This window comes from Danio rerio, chromosome 25 (assembly GCF_049306965.1).
Source record: "Danio rerio strain Tuebingen ecotype United States chromosome 25, GRCz12tu, whole genome shotgun sequence".
In the NCBI taxonomy this organism is placed as follows: domain Eukaryota; kingdom Metazoa; phylum Chordata; class Actinopteri; order Cypriniformes; family Danionidae; genus Danio; species Danio rerio.
The window spans coordinates 34652783-34673474 of record NC_133200.1 but is presented as its reverse complement, the minus strand read 5'-3'; the positions used below and the strand labels follow the sequence as shown (position 1 = coordinate 34673474).

Genomic DNA, 20692 nt, shown 5'->3' with positions numbered 1-20692 from the left:
CATTTAGGGAAGGACTATCAGTAATTTAGGGCGGGGCTATCCGTCCTTTAGGGTGGGGCTATCAGTCATTTAGGGCGGGGCTATCAGTCCTTTAGGGCGGGATTATCAGTCATTTAGGGCAGGACTATCAGTCATTTAGGGCGGGGCTATCAGTCATTTAGGGCGAGGCTATCAGTCATTTAGGGCGGGGCTATCAGTCATTTAGGGCGAGGCTATCAGTCATTTAGGGCAAGGCTAATGTTAAGTTTTTACTCTGAACTCGTCAATCTTCGTTCAGTTTTTTAGCAATGTCTGTCTTCCAACAATCCAATTGGTTTCCAAGGAATGAAATCATGCACCACATTTTTTTCTAATTTCAGGACTGTTTGAAGTGAATGTACATGTTGAGGACAATCTTCCATTTCATGGCGACTTTAAAATAAAAAATAGAAAATTAGCAACCTTACAAAAAATAATTATCACATATTAGGGGCATTTCAATGAATTTAAAATGAACATACCCTAATTCCAGTGACGTCAGGTGCGTCCTTGGCTCGGTCTACCGACACAGAGCGTTTGTTTTCGAACATTTTGACCCTGTTGAGCACAGACTGGGGCTTCATGGCAGGGTCATCATCATCGTCATCATCATCGTCATCATCTCTGGGAGGAGGCGGCAATGGTTTGGAAGCTGCAGAATGGGGCGGTTCTCCTGGAGACAGGACAGATTCAGGTTTGGGAGGCGGTACAGGAGGCTCAGAGTTCACCGGCTCATGTTTGTACACTCTGTTCGGAGGTCCAGGGTTGTACAAGGGCCTCATAGCGGCGTCTCCATAATACTGTTTCGGTGGGTCTGGCGAGCGATGTGTGTTGCCTGGGAAAGCATGCGGCTCGGGTTCGAAAGGTGACCGTGCATCGTAGGACACCGGAGGAGGTGGAGGTGGAGGCTCTTCATATCGGACCGGTGCAGGTTTGGGGTGCCGCGGCCGGTGATCGTAGCCCATTGGGGACACACCGTCATACTGGGACTGAGGAGGGCTGAAATCCCTGTTAGGTCCGTCCTCGTATGGGGAGCGTGGCTCATATCCCATCGGTGGTGGAGGCGGAGGCTGGTGGCCCTGAGGGAAGCCGGACGCAGGTGGCGGCTGGGGGGAAGTCTGCTGCTGCTGCTGCTGGTCGTACGTGGGCCACTGCTCGTTATAGTGAGGCACACGGTTGTCGTAGTGCAGGTGCGGGTCGTAGTTGTGAGGCTTTGGTTGTGCGTAGCCGCCACCGTCATAGCCATAAGGCGGGTGGTCGTACTGGCGGTATGGCTGTTGGTCCTGGTAGACAGGCTGGTGGCTGTAGGAGAGCGAGGTTGGGGGGCCTAAAGGCTGCTGCTGCTGCTGGGGAGGGGGAGGCTTCACGCCGTGGGTCACTCGCACCGGCTCGTCCATGCTGTACAGATCCTTTTTATACATCTGTCAGGGACAAAACATCAGCAGTGAGAGACTGATAGTTGGAGGAGTTCAAACTGCACACAAAAGTTTAACACAAGGCTGAGATAGGGTTTGATAATAAAAATAACTACAATGAATTATAGATGTACTAGGTTTGTGTTTCCTTATGGAAAATTAGTGTTTGCAAGGCAGCAAAGGAAGTGTTCAAACTTTGAGAGCTGTGCAAATAAACTCATCAAAAAGCCATTATTTTTGTGGAAGTCATTTTTTAGAGAGACACCGGTACATTATTTTACCCCCCTATTTTTGGCCTTCATATTTTAACAGTTAATCTGAAAAATAAAGTCATTAAAGTGGACATTTAATATGCTTTCTATTGTTAAATACAAACATGACTTAGGAAAATTCCCAGTTTCTCAGGATTTACAATTAGTTTTGAATTAGAATATAGTTCAACCTAACGTTTAAAATTGCAAATCATTCAAAATATAAGTATTGTAATTTAGAGTATAAAATGATAATCAGTAAAAATAACAAGTATGCCATCTGTTCAGGCAAGTTTATATTCATTTTAAATGCGACACAATACCAGTGTTCTACTATCAGAAGCAGATATGTCCAAACTCGGTCCTGGAGGGCCGGTGTCCTGCAAAGTTTAGTTCCAACCCCAATCAGACACACCTGGGCTAGTTAATCAAGCTCTTACGAGGCTTTCTAAAAACATCTTTGCAGGTGTGTTGAGGCAAGTTGGAGCTCAAATCTGCAGGACACCGGCCCTCCAGGACTGAGTTTGGACACCCCTGATCAGAAGGGTTAAGAAATCAATTTTTAGAGTAATAATCACAAAAGCATTTGTTATTCTGACCAATTGTCATTTTCAGAAAAACAAAAGCTCTAAAATGACAATATTTTCTTTTACAGAACAAATAAAATACCTTCCATTATATGGAAAAAATGTTAGAATAAAACAACTTTAACATTTTACTCACACCTAAAAAAAAAAAAATCCAGAAAAAATGAGAATTTTCCAAAGCTCTATGTATATGCATATAAAGTTCTAAACAAAATATGAATATTTAAATGTTTGATACTAAAGTGTAACAGATCATTGTCGATCCGTGATTCGTACAGATCACAACCCACGGTTCAGAACACAGGTGACACGCAGATTAATACATTTGTTTACTTATCCTATCCTAAATGATTAATCCTAAATTTGTAAAATCACCTCTCACATCACTCAAATCACTTGTACAAAAGCATTTAGGCTTTCCCGTAAAATATATTGATGATGGAAAAAGTTGTGGTAGGTTGTTGGAAATGTAGTGGGTTTCTAAAGTTATTAAAAGTGTTTTCTGTCACTACTTGTTTAGCCTGCATGAATGCATTCAGTGTAAGCTGCAGATTTGATCATTAAATGATCGGGATCTCAACAACCACGCAACATAAATGATGGGGATCTGCATTTATTAATCTTTTGAATCGCTGCATTCAAATCTGTGTTTGAAAAAATGCAAAAATCAAGAAAGAGATTGAGTCTTTAATTTGCAGTCAAATAACATAAAATTCTGAGAGAACAGTTTATAGTTTAGATAAATCCACTGATGTTTATGGTAATGATTAAAATAACCGTCATATGCATTTAACTTGACGCTCAAAAGTGAAAGTTGTAGGCTGCACTTACATTATTTAAACAATAGGTGACAACCAGCCATCAAAAATTGCCACTGAATAATTTTTCATCGACACATCTAGCAATAAAACATGAATCTTTATGAGTGAATAACCGAATCATTTATTGAAAATGAGACTAAAAATAAATAAGGGTTGTACAAATTAAAATGTTAGATTTCTATATTTAGCGTTATCAGCAACATTAGTAGTGACATTGAATTTTTCACAGTACTGAATATTTTACAACTTATTTTTATTCAGCTGATTATTTCTTTATTTTATTTTTATAAAACTACAGGCTCTGCAAGTTCTGTTGGTTAAAACCAAGTTTCTAGCAATGTTTTGTAATAAATTTAGCAAATTACATTTGTCTCCTCCCCCTTTTGGCTGATTCGAAAAATAGTCTGATACGAGACAAAATAAATATATGATCCAAACCGTGAGATTCGTGACCCGTTAAACCACAATATGACACATACAAGCAGTGCTGCCTTGTAAGCACTGAAATAAAACTTACTCTTGATCAGAAAAAAAGATCTATAACAGATTCAATCATTATGCAATAAAAACAAGCATCTTATCAGTTTACTACTCAGCTCTACAGTTCTACAGTTTGATTAGAAGCCCTTCTTCACTTAGTTTCTTTAGTTAAATGTGATAAATTTATAACAGGGCCAAGTGAAGCCTTAAAAGATGTCTCATTCATGTCGTGAAAGGCTCCTTATCAAGCTTCAAAGTATGACCTGAAGACAGTAGAGCTGTAAAAGGTCCAATGCCTCCTATAAGACAGATTAAACATTAAACATCGCAAAAAGCTCTTGCATAACGTCTTCATCTGGACAAAGGAAGGTTGGTTATGAAGACATTATGCAGGATTAGTCCAGTGGTTTTCCTTTTACATTGCTGTAAGTACTGTCTGCAGGTTAAATGATCATGCAACTACAGAAGTCCATACTTGCAAATCAGGGAAAGGTCCGTTTGCAATTTAGTGGCAGGTCTACAGTGCATCTAGAGCCGTCCGTACAGGAGTGATTCAGGTCAAAGCCAAACGCTACACTTACGGCTATCGCTACAGATTAGGGCCAGGCGATATAGTTAAACTGACAAACAAAAATAAATAAATGTATTTGTCTTTTGGTGATGTTGGCTAACATAAGATTTACGCATTCTCTCTCAAACAGAAGAATCATTAGGTAAACCCCAAAACAAAAAAAGTAAGTTTCAAATAGCTTTTCACTAAATGAATAATAATAACAATTACAGCAGGGGAAATAATTATTGAATGGGTCATGTTTTTTCCTGGGAAAAATATTTCTAAAGGAGCTGTTGACATGGAATTGAACCAGATTTTGCTAAAAACCCAAACAATACAAACATTAAAAAAACAGATCTGAAAAACGAGTTCTGTGACACAAGGAGAAAGTCCTGAACTACTGATACATGCATTGCTCAGGCATGATTTGTCTCAAAGACTTCAACAGAGTGTTGAAATCTTGATGGTTCTTTGGGTCTTGTCTATCAAATCTGATTTTTGTTTTGTGTTTTCTATTGGATTTACCTCAGGTGATTGGTTGGGCCATTCTACAGCTTTATTTTCTTTCTCTGTAAGCATAAGAGAGTTTCCTTGGCTGTGTTTTGGATCAGTGTCTTGCTGAAAAGTCCACCCTGGTTTAATCTTTATCCTTCTGCTAATGTAGATGTTGGACTAGAGCAACTAATATTAATTTACACTGAGGAAGGGCAGAGGGTTGCTGAAGAACTACTGGGAGATTTCAGCTGCTGTCTGGGCGTTCTCTGCCTTTTTACACCTTCCTTTCTTCATGTGTTCAATCCTTTTTTGCATCATTGCATTTTATCACGCAGAACTTCATTTGTAAACTAATTTGATTTGTTTTCTTTGCATATATGAATTTCTTTGGTTGCTCTTCCATTTCAAGTCAACGACACTTTTAGAAATAGATCCCTTATCATGGTGGGCATATCCCTTATTTTCACATCCCAATGTTGACAGGTATGAATTTGTGTCACAGCGAAATCCAGTGGGAAGGGCTCATCTCTATACCCTAATACCTACAAATCGGTCACTCTGGAGAGTAAACCCTCCAAGTGGATTAGGGCATAGAGAGCCCTTCCTAATGCAAAGCATTGTATGTTTGCGTGTGCGCATGTGTGTAGTGTTTCTTTCCCAAGTAAGACTGACACCTACTGGACTGACTTGAAGAATAAAGCTTCTTTAGCAGATATTTTTGACAACTCTCATGTTTGTAAAAAATGGGGGGGTCTGACATTAGTTATTAGTTCAAAATAAAGTCGAGCTTCTAAGAATTTTGGAAAACTGCGAAAGACCAAAATAAATAAGCTGCTTGATTTGAAAGTAGGCGATTAACGAATCCTATTTACACAAAAACATTGTATTTCCGCATTGACAGAATTTCGTCGATAGAATATATATCGATCAATGTTTTGGCGACGCATCGGTAAAATCAATCAATTCAAATGAACAAAGCTGCATCTTTCCGCAAATATTTCAAAAACCTTCAATACATCGCCCAGCCCTACTACAGACAGAACAAGCTGAAAGAAATGTCAGAAATTAGGAGCCATGCAAGAGGAAGTACATGTGAGGAGACTGCACTTCTACTAAATAATGCAACGGGGCCGGGTCATCCTGTGGTGCATGTGTGCCAGTTACACAGTCAGAGGAACACACACGCAGCACACGCGTGGGGTGGGCGGAGCATTCATGCAGACAGTGGAGTGTGAGGAGTCAAAGAAAAGAGTGACAGACGCAGGCAGAGTTGAGAAAGAGACCGGGCCGTGAGCGGGTCCAGCGTCCGGCTGTGCTGCTGCTGGTACCTTTGGATCTGGGCCAGGAGGAAGCGACTGGTGGGGGTCGTGTGTTGGGGGCTGAGCGAGCTCAGGTTCGGGCTGGGGGTCGGGAACAGGGACGGGGCTGTTAAGGGAGTCGGCCTGAGGGGTGCCAGGCGGCTCCTCGGGGTTCGTACCCGCTAGTGTTGCGGTGGGCTGGACCGCTGCAGAGGGAGGGGGCGGCGAGGCCAGAGCAGCCTCAGCTTGCTGTGGAGGACGGGGCAAAGAGGTTACAGACACACGCTGCCAAAAGCACAGCTACAAACTAGCAGCTACAACCATCCGTCACCAGCTTAACTGGTTAGCACTGAAACCAAAGAACAGCATCTGCTCATAACACAGTAAGTGTGTATCAGAATAACACTGTGATTTTAGCTTTACAGACCTGCTACAAATGCAGTCACTACTGGGGCAGAAAATGAAGCTTTATATTGCAGATAACGTCCCAAAGGAAGGAAAACAGGTGTTTTGTTGTAGTATATGGGTCATTTTCTACTGTGCAGCACTTTTTCATGTTTTAATTATGCAGTTTAATTACATGAGATAGCACCCTGAACTCAAAACATAAGGAAATTAACTTAAGAATCGCCATATTAAACTGAAAACCTACAAATTTTGCACTAATATTGAACATTTCTTCATTAAAATGTGTTGTACCAGGGTATACTGCTGCATATATGTATATGCAGAAATCCTAAAGATAATTTCAATACATTTTTAAGACTTTTTAAAGACCTTCTCAGAATATTTTAAGACCTCATCGCCACTTGGAGTTCTAATCAGTATCACACCTTTAACTTAATAAACAGTTATAGTTAAATAAATAAGTGGAGCACAACCATGCAACAGAACTCAGATAAGCTTGGAAGAAACAAAGCTTGAAATAAGAAATTACGTAGGTGTGTTCAGCGACAGGCTTCAGCTACTGTTTAAACTCGTCTTTCTTTATCCAGGAGTACGCAAACTTGCATTTTCCCATTTCGCCGTCTATTTTGCTCTATGGCTTCGCTACACGCTGAGAGCGTCACATCACCTTCCTGCATTTGCCGCAAATTACGTGAGATCACCCGGATAGAGGAGCTTGGCCGGACACGTCCCGCCCCCGAACCAATCACGTCGATCAAGCATGCTATTGCTAATATCAGGAGGAAAAAATATATACTTATGCTTTTTTTGAAGTCAAACACTTTGGACAACGCTTGAACAAAATTTAAGACCTCATAAACACAAGATTAAGGCCTTAATTTTCTCATAATTAATTTATCAACTTTTAATACTTTTTAAGAACCCGCAGACACCCTGTGTACTACTGTATAACAGCTAAAGGGGAGCATTTTAAAAATGTCTTATCATCTTAGCCAGCAGGAGATGTATTTATATTAAATGGTTTGATTTTTATTCTTATTATTTTTAAACCAAACACAATCATGTTTTATTAGGAACATTGTTTTTCCTACGTTTACTTTTCATCCTGCAAGTCTCCTGTTTATACTAAGAACAAACAACAAAGCCCTTAAGACGAGCTTCATCCCTTTATATAACAAAAGCCAATTTCTTAATGACATCCTCCATGATCCTGCGGGAAGTGACAACAGCACAAGCACCAGCAACTATGAGCAACATGTACTTTTGTGAAGTTCTGTGGTATAAACTAGTCCAAATATTCTGTCTTGTATGATTAAATAACAGATAAAAAAAACAATATTAAATAGTTATATATTTTATCTTAAAATAGTTGACCTAATTAACCTAGTTAAACCTTTAAATGTCACTTTAAGCTGTAAAGAAGTGTCTTGAAAATATTATTTACTGTCATCATGGCAAAGATAAAATAAATCAGTTTATAGAAATGAGTTATTAAAACTATTATGTCTTTGATTGTGGGTGATTGGATGGATGCTGGACTGATTCGGTAGCTTTACTTAGATAAAGGAAAATTAAGACCCGTTTAAAAATGTTTTAAGACCTACAACACAATATTTCAGTGAATTTAAGACTTTTAAAGGTCTAAAACTTTTGAAATTTAGGACATTTTAAGACCCAGTGGAGTTCAAGGTTAAAGCTCTGCACAGTAGATTTGACCACCGTTATGCTAAGATGTCAATAAAAGTCTTAATGAAAGCAAGCACACATAACCCTAACTCCTAATCATTACCTGCTGCGGCGCTGCCATCTTAAACCCGGCCGGGTCAATGCGGCTCACCGCTTCAGGTTGCGGTACCGCATGCTGGTAGCTGGGGTATCCAGCTGCGTCCTGAATGACTGGCGGGTCCTCTCGCACAGGCTCAGATGAGCGTGTGATGGCAGGCTCGCTAGGCAGGCCCACCTCATCGTTCATGGTCTCGTCCAGCTCCTGGTCGGTGTAGGCACCACCCTCCGTGTCGGTGTCCTCATAGTCGGACGTGTGGCGGCTGTCGGTGCTGTACATGCTGTACTCGCTGCCCGGAGCCGAGAGGTAGGAGAGGCGGTCGTCATGGATGTCAAGGTCATCGTCAGGAGCGCCGTCGGCCTGCAGGCAGAGATGGGGAGGGAGGGATGTTAGGATGAGTTTGATGACCCACAGCAGTGGAAATGAAATGATGGATGGATGAGAGTGGAAACTAATGCAAATCAAACGCAATCCAGGGAATGATTAACTCATAAACATGGCAGATTTAAAATATTATTTCATGGATATTTATAAAAAAAAAAATAAGTTTAACAGTTAATAAAGTTAAATTAAGTTTAACGGTTATTTGTCGATGTTAAGACTTTAAAATTAATTGAACTGAACATGTATTCTTCAAATATTTCCCAAATGGCTTTTAACAGAGCAGGAAATTTTTCACAGTAATTCCTAAAATATTTTTTCTTCTGGAGAAAGTCTTATTTGTTTTATTTCGGCTAGAAAAAAAAGCAGTTTTTAATTTTGTTATTTTATTTATTTATTTGTAACATTTTAAGGTCAAAATCATTAGCCCCCTTAAGCAATATATTTTTCGATTGTCTACAGAACAAACCATCCTTTTACAATGACTTGCCTAATTACCCTAACCTGCCTTATTAACCTAGTTTAGCCTTTAAATGTCACTTAAAGCTGAATAAAAATCTTGAAAAACATCCAGTCAAATATTATTTATTGTCATCATGGCAAAGAGTTATTAGAAATTAGTTATTAAAACTATTATGGTAAAAAGTCTTCTTCATACATACAGGGGTCTAAGAATTCAGGAGGGCTAATTATTCTGACTTCAACTCTAAATCTCTAGTTATACTCATAATTACATTATCAGTTACATAATTATTATATAATGAATTTAAAAAAATGCACTAATTATATTAGAAAGGCAAACACGTCGTCGGCGCCAGTGGTGTAGTGGTTAGTGCGTCGACACATGCACTTTGGTGCTCAAGGCGACCCGAATTCGATTCCACCTCGCGGTCCTATGCCGATCCTTCCCCTCTCTCTGCTCCCAATACTTTCCTGTCAATTCTCTCTACTTTCCTATCCAATTAAAGGTGAAAACCCTGACAGAATAATTATTAAAAAAAAGAAAGGCAAACACGTCTAACACTTATAAAACAGAAAAACTGAAAGCTAATAGTAAAAATAATAATAATAATGGCAAAAGATTTGCCATTTGGAAATGGCATGAGCCATGGTGATGTTTATAGACTGACCATTAACAAAATTATAGTTACACAATTAATATTTATTTGTGCACTAGTATTTACTAAAATCCGGTTTTCAATAATTTAAAGCCAAACAGGAAAAGTGATGCAGATAATTACAAAACAGTGAACAATCAGCAGATTATAGGCCAACCACTAAATACAATTATTTTCTCAGATGACGCCATTTTCAGTAAGTCAAAATAACCAACACTTTTGAGCTAAACTGGAAAATTATTATACCGATAATTTAAAAAAACATTACAAATCTTTGGTGACTTATTATAATTAAAACCACTATTTATACACTTTTTTTAGGCACAGGTATTTTAAGAACTGTTAAAACTTCTGACAATTATTGGCCAAACAAAATGACAATTTACATAAACCATAATTATATATATAAAAAAAAACTGACTGACATCGAGATAGCAATAATTACAATTACATTTGATCCAATTATAGAGTCTAACTATAGAAAGATACTTAAATCCCAACTGACGAACCAGACACAAGCATTTCTGGCAGCAGTGTAATAATGCAAAACTGTGCCTGAACTAAAAGAGTTGCTGGTGCCTTAGCTAAAGTGTTTGGGACAAGAAGCTCCAGACAAAGCGGCAACAAATCTGTGAAATAGGTCACAGAATAGCTGTAAAGAAACTTACCTTGCCCTCTGAGACCCAGACCAACTGGTTCTGCTGCTGCTGGATGCTCTCTTTCAAAGCACCGTACCACCCGTCATTCATGTTGTTCAAGTTAATAGTGGCTAAAAGGAAGTAGAGTAGCAATAATTATGGAAGCAGATCACAACATTACGCAAAATGCAAAAATTAATCACTTAATCACTTTAAGAGGTGAAAACCTGAATTAAAGCACTTTAAAGTGATGTTCACACAAAGGACGATAGCTTAACATTCATATATATATATTTATATATATATATATATATATATATATATATATATATATATATATATTTATATATATATATATATATATATATATATATATATATATACACATACATACATACATATACATACATACATACGCACGCACGCACATATATATATATATATATATATATATATATATATATATACATATATACATACATGTATATGTATATATATATATATATATATATATATATATATATATATATATATATATATATATATATATATATACATATATACATACATCTATATATATATATATATATATATATATATATATATATATATATATATATATATATATATATATATATATACACACACACATTCATGTGCTTTCCGAAGGCAAGGCAGACCTGCCAAGCTGCTCAAGGCAGGGGTTGTACATGTTTGTTTTCATGATAGATGGGGTTTGCTGCATGTTTTCCCCTTTGATTCTGTCAGGCCCAGCTACAGCAAAGCTGTTGGTTTGCAGCAAGTATTTTTGTCGGGAGAGCTTTACGAGAATTGGAGAATAGTGGACTTTGTCTTTTATCAGTTGAGTTTGCTACCATTCAGACACATCGCCTATATCTGTGCTGCTGTGTTTCCCTATGTTTAAAATCCTCTAGAGTACCCACAGGGCTAATGGTTGAAATAGGCAGGGCTAGTGACCTTCTGTACTGTTATCTGCTGTCTCTGCATTCAGACTTGGGGATTAAGGAGGCGAGAAGTCCTGCTCATTTATAGTGTTTACACGATTATCTTTGTGATGATAGAACAACTTGTGGTTGTGTATATGAAGCTACAAATAACAAATGTAGCAGGGCATTAAATTGCTGTTTATTTTTTTTGCATTTTAACTTTGTAAACTATAAAATCTTGAGTCTCCTCATGGTTTGAGTCTTATTTTGTGAGCCAACTGACAGCAGTTGTTTACTCCTCTCTTTTCCCACACTCACTCGTCCCTCTGCTCTCAGCGCTCCACGCCCATCTCAGAGCATTTTTTTTTTTAATTCTGAGGTAGACTTGAACTGTAAGAGAGGGGTTTCATGGCCCTTTAAGAATAACAGTGTCTTGGACAGGCTTCAAAATAAATGTTATCTTCCACAGACATGAAATAAATGATTTGGATTTGAGAGTTTGGCTCTACTCACTGGTGAAAAGGTGATGGTTGTTCTTCCTCAGTTTGAGAGCACGCTCGTAGAGCTTTCGGGCGCTCTTCCTGGACTCGGGACAGAGCCTGGTCCTCATGTTCTTGACGCCCTGTTTGCTGTCTGGATTCAGAAACACCACGATGGGGTACCACTGAGCGTAGTTCAGACGGTCCACCGCATTAGGGGTGATGTCCAGCACCGCGTGCTTGTCCTAGCGGTACAAACACAATGATGAGATCTGTGAGATCACACACACACACTCATACTGAACAGATGGAAAGCGGGATGCCAGTTAACTAAATTATCCGCGTCCACACTCACTCGGTCAATGATCTGTTTAATGGTATGGAGACGGATGATTCCGGAGCTGCGCTGGTCTGTGCCCGCATCTCTGGGTTCACTCTCTGAGGGAAGGTGAAACAGACAAATTACCATCTGGATACACTGTAAAACAATACTGGGTTCCATACAATTCCTCCATGTTGTGCCAACACAATTTGATTAACTTGATTGTTTTTACAAGTATAAGTGGATTGAACTTAAGGGCGTACTCACACTATGTGCAGTTGCCTTGAACCGGGCCAAAGCACGCTTGTGCCCCCTCCCGTCTCCCCCGACGGCCCACACTCACTACATTCGGGCCTGAGTGTGCTTACGTCATTGATGCTGCACTGTTTAGTAAGCCCTCTCGCTCAGCACAGTGGAGATTTCTTTAATTATATCGTTGTAGTCTTTTGATATGCAGTGACACGCAGTCAAATATTTCAATGAACAGATCTGCCAGTTTTGATGCTCATAAACAGTCATAAAGTCCTCGTGCTGCAGGAATTAGGAGGTTTGCTGAAGGTACAGCTGTGGTGCAGTGAGGAGTTTGCAACTTTAATAAACTGTGACAGTTTGCGTTCATTAAACGGTAGGAATGATTAATAAACCCATATGCAACAGTCCCTTAAAAGTCACGTCTCGCTTTCAGTTTCGGGGCTTAGGCGCATTTTGCACTTACACTACAAGCGTACCGCACCAAAGCCCAAGTGAACCGTGCTCAGGCACACCTCATCCATCCGGGCCAGGGCCGGCCAAGTGAACCATGCCTGAGCCCGATTCAGCACACTTACACTTCTCAAACGATCTGGGAAAGGGGCCTGGGCACGCCTCGGATAGCATAGTGCGAGTATGCCCTAAAACACTTAAGTTGTCTTAAAAAAAAAACTTAAGAATTGTGCTGTTACATGCTCATTTTTAACCAGTAGTTTAAGTAAAAAAGGTCATTTTTTTAAGTGTATGAACAAAAACTGCCAAAAAAGATGGAAAGAACCGCACTACACAAAACTTACTTGCAAGTTCGAAGAGGTCAGTCTCCTCTCTGGACAGCTTCTCTCTAGCCACATCCGCGATCGGTCCGAAAATGACCACTGGCCTCAAGAAACCAGCTTCAGGAGGAACAAAATGTTAATTTGATTTCTACAAACAGTAAGTCATGAAAGATCACATTTATTTTAGTAAATGAAAAATAAAACGGTTTGGTATTTCGTTAAAAATAGAATGAAATCTTCACAATAAATTAAAAAAAACTAAATGTTAAGGTTATTGAACAACGAATACAGAATGCCGTCACTTGAGCTATAGACGACAAACACAGAGCATAAAGACAGAAGGGATTCAGTGAAAGGCGCACTCTGCCCTGCTGCTGTTTGGTGTGTATATGTGCGTGTTCATACATTGACGTACTGCTCATAGACATTACAAAAGAAAGGATGATCCGCTTTCAGTCAGTTGCTTCGACAAGTCAACGCAGCAGCTGTCTATTATAATGTCGGTGGTACTGCCAGTCTCTGTTTAGGATTTGTTTATGTACTGTACATGAATAAAGTCACAAGCAATGTATTAAAATTCCACTGATTTCCTGATATTAGCTTTGCATTTCAGGATATTCATAGCACAGCTCTCATAAGGAACTCTCCTGCCTCTCTATGTAGGCTAGTATTAAATGAACACAGCATGTAGAATATTCCGGTTGCTTTTTCTACTTTGTAAAGAGGGAGGAGAACAAAGCATCACTGCTTGAATTGACTCTAAAATGTTTTGCTTTGTTTTGTGATGGATCGATTAATATGCATCGGATTCAGTGTTCAAGGTTTGTTTACATGACAAATTTTTCACATTTGAATACGGAAAGGATACGAAAATTTCAGACTTCAGTGTGCAAAGACCTTTAGAACAAACTGAAACTAAATAATAATTGCCAAAAATAGTAACGGTTTTCAGAACTAATTACCACTGTTCACTGAGTGCAAACACAGATACAAGAACACATCAGCAGATCGCTCATATGTCAACACATAGTGGTAAACCTTTACAGCCAATCACAGTCATTTGATGTGAACACAATGACCAATCAGCAGTGTTTAAGAACAGCGCTAAATGTTAGCAGGAAATGGATGTTTTTAACATTTCGGTTCTTATTAGTACCGAAGTCGATACTTCAGACAATCCTACTTGTGACAGACAAACTAAACAGATTAACAAAGCTCTAAAAATGGATGCTGAAATCTGATATAAAAGCAGGCAGGCGCTGTACCTTCTCTAAGCACCACTCTTTCATAAGCAGGGAATTTGGTTTGGACCGGCTGAGCAGACAGGTCTTCTCTGCTCTTCCTCAGGTTTCGTTTGGAGCTGCGGAGGCCTCTGAATCTCCAGAAGTCGGCGCGATCCCCTCCTGGAGTCTTTGGGAGAGTGTACTGGACACTTGATAACTGCTCAGCCCTGCAGGAAACACAAGAACACAACAGTCTTGAGCAACTCAACATATATCAACACACACCTCTAGCAAAAACCAGCTTCACGCTCACCTGTTCTTGTTGGGGATGATGCCCCGCTCCACCTCCTGGTGGTTTTTGCCGATGCGGATGGCGAGCCAGGAGCCCAGTTTGCCATTGTAAAGGGTGTCGACGACTCTGAAGACCTCCCCCTTATTGAAGCTCAGGCCATAGGGCGACTCCTTCTCATATTCAAAATGAGTCCTGATGTAGAACGAGTCTCCCACGTCAGACTCTACAATGCGGCGGTACACTGCCAAGCAAAGAGGTTCATTATTAGCTTTATTTAATCAAATAATGAAATTATTATTAATTCAGTTCAATTCATCTTTATTCGTATAGCGCTTTTAAAATCTAGATTGTGAAACATCAACAGGGCTTTGTTACCTCTGCTACCTACTGTTTTAAAAAAAGGCAGACACACAAGTCCACTGTTAAATCTATTAAAACTGATAAACGTGTATAAAAGTTTAGAAAAATGTATAAACATCACACATTACATTACTTATTTTATCATACTTAAATATTTTAAATGTAAAATTACGCATTAACTTGAGCAGCTGTTTTCCCAGGCTAACAGTCTCTGTTTCACTGATGGTTGCTTCTTTTTAAAAATATATACACTCATATTTGCTATAACGTCGCATGATTACATCAAGTTCAGCTGGAGAAAGAAATGGTGATCTCTTTTTTTAGATGTTGCCATAGTCACTCGTGATATCTGCGCTCCATTGATAACGCCTTTTTATAGTCACGGTGTGCGCGCTTAACTCTGATTTGATTGATCTAACTCAGATCCGCTATTCTGAAACCAAAAACTCTGAGTTTTTAATCTCTCTGTAAATCAACTCAGAGTTCAAGTTTAAACTCTGAGTTGTTTGAACCTCCTTACTGAAACAGGCCCCAGGAAAAGTCTATTGTGTACAAATACTTCATGTTTACTGCCAATGAGTGTAAAGACTGTCAACAAAACATCTGTCTTTTGTGATCTGTATATACAAGAGTTAACATCATGTCTACACCAGAAGCGAGCAGTGAATAGAGAAATGAAACTGTTATAATTATAAATGTGTAGTTTTTTGTACAGTAATTTACACTTTTTTATGATTTTTTGTTGCAGAGTGTCCTTCAAGATAAAAAAAGGTTATTAAAAATAACTGTGTTTAATGTAATGTTAATGAAAATCTGTAATTTAGAAACCAATATAGCTGAAAACGAGTGTTTCAGTTAGCAGGTTTTATCAGGGCCAGAGTGGGACTCCTTTTCAGCCCTGGAGTTTCAAAGCTCAGACCGGCCCACCTCAGTTCACGACTGACTATATTAAAATAAAGTCATTCCAATTCAGTTTCTAATTACAATATCACGTCTTTTTTTGAGAAAAATGCTGCTTTAGAACTTCAAATGTTCAACAACCCTTACAGTATTATATGTCTTAACAATAAAAATGAAAAAAAAAAAAGGATCAAACCCAGGGCGGCAGCGTCGTAATCTCGCGTGCTAACCACTGGACCACAACAGTTGTATATTGAGAGGTGACTCATCTGAGTTATATCATCGTTATGTATAAAAAAGCAGAGCTGCGGTTAAATGATGAATGAGAAGACTGTGGTCAAGTAAATAAATAAATTAATTTAAAAAGTGTGACTGCTGAGAGCAACAGATTCTGGAGCTAGGGACACCGGCCCTCACGGCCAAAAAAACGACCGGCCCACCGGGAATTCTCCCGGTCCTCCCGATTAGCCAATCCGGGCCTGGTATTTATATTTACATATGAATTACATATCTGCAAAACTCACACTTTCAGTGAAATATTAATTGATATTGAATTAAGTAAAGCTTTATAAATAAGTCTTATTGTCATAACACCTAGCTCTAATTGCTAATGTAAAAATAAAGTGATGAGTTCCAGTTTTTGGAATAGGTTGCAAAAAAGGGATTCCCTCCTTAAAGGTATAGTTCACCCAAAACTGAACACTGACACCATTCACTCAGCCTTTATTTGTTTTAAACCTATTTCAGTCCATTTTTTTTGCTGAACACAAAACAAGACATATTGACGAAAGCTGAAAACCGGTAACCACTGACTTCCATAGTAGGAAAAACAAATGGTTATAGGTTTCCAACAGAATATTAGGTTTTGGTTATCCCTTTAAGCATTGACAAATCATCTCCTCACCGTCTTTCTTCTTCTGGGCCAGGATGGTGACCTCCTCTCCTTTGGGCAGATCCAGCAGGAACAGCACTGCCTCCTCTCGGATGATATTTGCAAAATCCACATTATTTACCTGGAAAGAGTTAAAAAGCCACTTAGCACAAAACAACAAAACCTCTGAAAGGAAGGAGAGGAAACTTCTTGGGACAGGTTTGTGAAAAGTGTGAATGTGCGGTGGGCGTTGAGGGTTTGTGTGAAAGCGAAGGTGACAGACGCTCTGAATAAAGAACAGGCATGTTGGAAAAACCCAGAAAGCCACAGAAAGAACCTGCGTTTGGCAGCAAAGAGTCACCGGGGAAACCTTCCAGAGAGAGGGCAAACATCTCCACACACACTGAGGTTTAACGGCATCTATACAGCACGAGAGGGACGTTTTGGAAGCGGGAACCGCCATAAAACTAGCACTGCCATTAAAGAGCCCATAAACAGAAGGTTATAAAAGCCGGGAACACCAGATCTCCCTTCACCCACAGGCCTTTAAGAGTCCTGCTCTTGTTATTCATCACAAGAACTAAATGCCACGACAAACATCTTCAGGCCTGAACTGTTAAGAAGCTGTAAGGGATGCAATGGCTTGAGTAAAGACCAAGTAGGTTTTAAAATATATGACAGGAATGCTGTTAAACATACAGTAGCGTTAGCATGAAGGCTCCAAAACATTGAGCTGCCTACAGTTTTAGGGATCAGAGGAAACCTTATGCCGAGTTCAGACTGCATGATTTTAGGCCTGATTTTGACTCGCCAACAAGTTGAAAAATCGCAGACAAATGTCTGAAATCACAGGCGAATTTCTGCTCGTTCATGTGAGTGACAGTCACAGTGTGAACTATCACAGACGCCATCTGAGAGAATCGCAGATCAGTTGCCGATACACGTGAGATATTTGGCATCCTAAATATCTGGAGCTGTCGGCGATTGAAATCATGCCCTGTGAAATGTGTTCTGATTGAAAATAACATCGGCAATCACCTACAGCCAATCAGAGAGCAGCATCCACTAGTGTGGCCATCTGCAGGCCAGCAGGAGGATGAGGGAGAAGTTAAAATGGCTTCTTTTCGGTCTATTTGGACCCAAGAAATGAATGAAAAAAACTAGTGAGGTGCACATGTGTCTTTTTGACGTGTCATCTGAGCAATACCACAACGGGGTCGAAACAGAAATATGTTTGAGAGAAATTGCTAATTCCCTTCAAAAAGCCAAGTGAGCAGAATAAGTACACTTTCTACCCCAATAAATGCTTCTTTCTCATTGTGTAGGTAATAACACAAAATATACTGTGTGACCTTGCATTGTTTCCACTACACTTCTCGCACATTTTTGGTTGTGAGACGTAGTTTGTGGACCAAGACAAAGTTGTCAGCGATTCTCCTATTGTAAAGTCCTGCAGTGTGAAACCCCGTCACTGATCCATCTTGCAGTGTAAACACAGCATTGACAAAACACTAGCCCAGATACACATGCAGTGTAAAAACATCCATGACACGACAACTTTAAAAATTGTGCTGTCTGAACTCGGCAAAAAATACCTTAATCAGACATTTTTGGGCACAAAGGTCTCAACTGTGAACCCAAATTTAATTAAATTTTTCTTTATAAATGTCTTTAAAAAAATTAAATTTATCAATGTGTGTATTTTTCAATTTCTAAAATGTTTGTTTACATTTATTTACCTCTAAAAAGTGGCAATTTAAAAACATGCATTTAATATTAGTGTTCTGCATTCACTTTATATGGGACAAATTAGGACTGGACGATAAAATCGATGTCAATATTTATTGACCAAATACCATTGTCAATATTGATAATAAAAAAAGTTTGGTATGAAGTTTCAGTATGAAGGCTATAGTTCAAATGAAAATGAAAATTGACTCACTATTTATTTCCTCTTAAGTGGTTATAAACCTTTGCATTTCTTTAATCTGTTGAACACTAAAGATGATATTTTGAAGTAAGTAACTCCTGTAACCCTCGACTTTTAAGTTTCCAACACTATTCAAAACATCTTCTTTTGTATTTAACAGAAGAAAGAAAGTCAAACAAGTCTGGAACAAGAGAATGGTAAATAAATGATCACAATATTAATTTTTTGGGTGAACTATGACTATAAACATGTTGAGATTTCAGGTGTCATTCACTTCCATTCATATTAAACCATTAAAACCCTATAATGATGACCGATGTTGCAGACTAGTGTTTTCTTATCATAATGTAAAGTATTATCATTAACATACTGGTTTGTAGGGAAAGCAATTAGTCAGTTTACATTAGTTTTTTCCCTACGAATTTACTAAAATCAAACAAATTCACAGAAAAGCACTTACTTCTGCATTGCAAAACAAAGTGAAAATGAGTTGTTTGAGAGTAAGTGTTCACAGTTTAGCTTTCATACTGTAACGATGTCAACTTGAACAAACGTTTTTAGGACGTCTCTCACCCTGAGAATCTGGTCTCCCTCTTCCAGGCCCTCTTTAGCAGCAGGACTGTCCTCCAGAACTCCCGCCACAAATATCCCAACGTCGTTCCCCCCAGCGAGCCTCAAGCCCACGCTCTCGCCCTTCTTGAACTTCACCAGCTTCATGCTCGGCCTGAGGACGGACACACAAACACACATCTGAGACTGCTCTCTCTCAACACCTTCAAATGATTACATGCACTAAAATCAGTTTACTGAAATGACTGAATACCTATATCAAAACAATGCAAGACTTTATTAATACATCACTTTATTTATTGCAGTGGAAACGGGCCATGACAAAATGCATCTGAATGCCCTGAAAGTTGCTGAGACGTACCGTAAGATGCTGTCATCATGTGTGACGCTGGGCACAGGAGCATCTGCCGGACTAACAGGCAGGTCCACGTCCGGCTGGCCCGGCTGAGCGTACACAGGTTTGGGCTCTGAGGAGAACAAGACACATTGAGTATTTATTTAAAACACACACACACACACACACACACACACACACACACAACTGCCACCACAGGAGCGTGTCGCGCTCTAGGTGGTCACAGTAAAACTTAACAGGACGGAGCAGGTGGCAAGAAGCTGTCGAAACTGACAAACTCCCGCTGCTCTTCACCGTCTGCAGGCCCCAGAATAGTGTGTGCAGAATGGATGACAGTGTATTGATGTGTAGTGACCTCTGACCTGGCAGAGGGGGGAGCTGTTTCTCTGTTTCTCTGGCTGCGCTCTGCTCTTTCGGCATCTCCTCCACCATCTTAGCAGGTAGAGGAAGCGGCCCGGCCTTGGAGATCCTGTCTTCATCACGGCTCCTGTGACTGTAGGGCAGCAGAGTAAAGGAAACGGCATCACACATCACTTACTGAGGCAAGTGTCTAACAGAATCGTTCTTTGAGGCAGTTTCTTTTTTTAATGATTTGGCCAAAAGGTGTAAGAAATAGGTTTCATGGTAGAATAAAAGGACTGACATGCTTGAACCATAAACCATCCTAAAGACTCAAAATTCTCTTGAACATAAGATTTAAAAATTGATTTTTTATAAAAATGAATTGATTTATGGTTAATTTAAGATCTCAACTAGAGCGATGGCATCTAACCTAAAGATTTGGAAAAAAAGATGTAGACCATTATTCTGACACTTGTCATTTTTAAGTGATTAGTTTTTTAAATGATCAGTCTTTTGAATTCAATTGTTGAAAGTAATAGTCTGAATAACTCAAAGCACCAACATAAGTGACTTTATTGTTATGAAATATGCTGCAATTATTACAACTTACACTGTATTTATTATATAAAAAGAAAGTATTCGTGAAGTATTTTGTTTTCTTGGCCATTTAACCAAATCATGAATAATAAATCAAGACCTTTTAAAATTATTAATTTAGCAGTAAATATCTTAAATCCAATAACACAACAGTAAACAAAAAATAATGATACTAAATACATATTTTTTAAACCAACAAAACACCCAGTTCTTCAGAAAAAAGATCTGAACGA

The 20692-nt window shown here is 39.1% G+C and overlaps 1 protein-coding gene across 50 annotated transcripts in view; it reads right to left on the bottom strand.

Annotated features, from left to right (window-relative positions):
- The window catches only part of tjp1b (tight junction protein 1b), a 200638-nt gene that overhangs the window by 17626 nt on the left and 162320 nt on the right, over positions 1–20692 (bottom strand). For 36 of the 50 annotated variants that reach the window (XM_073943313.1, XM_073943319.1, XM_073943324.1 and 33 more), the window contains 12 exons: positions 19883–20013; positions 19527–19632; positions 19169–19319; positions 16699–16807; positions 14556–14775; positions 14285–14469; positions 13041–13136; positions 12028–12110; positions 11707–11917; positions 10277–10377; positions 8116–8469; positions 501–1439 (listed from right to left, as the gene is read on the bottom strand). In XM_073943313.1, coding sequence (XP_073799414.1) covers positions 501–1439; positions 8116–8469; positions 10277–10377; positions 11707–11917; positions 12028–12110; positions 13041–13136; positions 14285–14469; positions 14556–14775; positions 16699–16807; positions 19169–19319; positions 19527–19632; positions 19883–20013 — 2686 coding nt within the window. Of the gene's footprint in view, positions 1–500; positions 1440–5948; positions 6168–8115; positions 8470–10276; positions 10378–11706; positions 11918–12027; positions 12111–13040; positions 13137–14284; positions 14470–14555; positions 14776–16698; positions 16808–19168; positions 19320–19526; positions 19633–19882; positions 20014–20692 lie in introns of all 50 variants that reach the window. The other 14 variants (XM_073943310.1, XM_073943311.1, XM_073943312.1 and 11 more) reach the window with 1 other exon arrangement.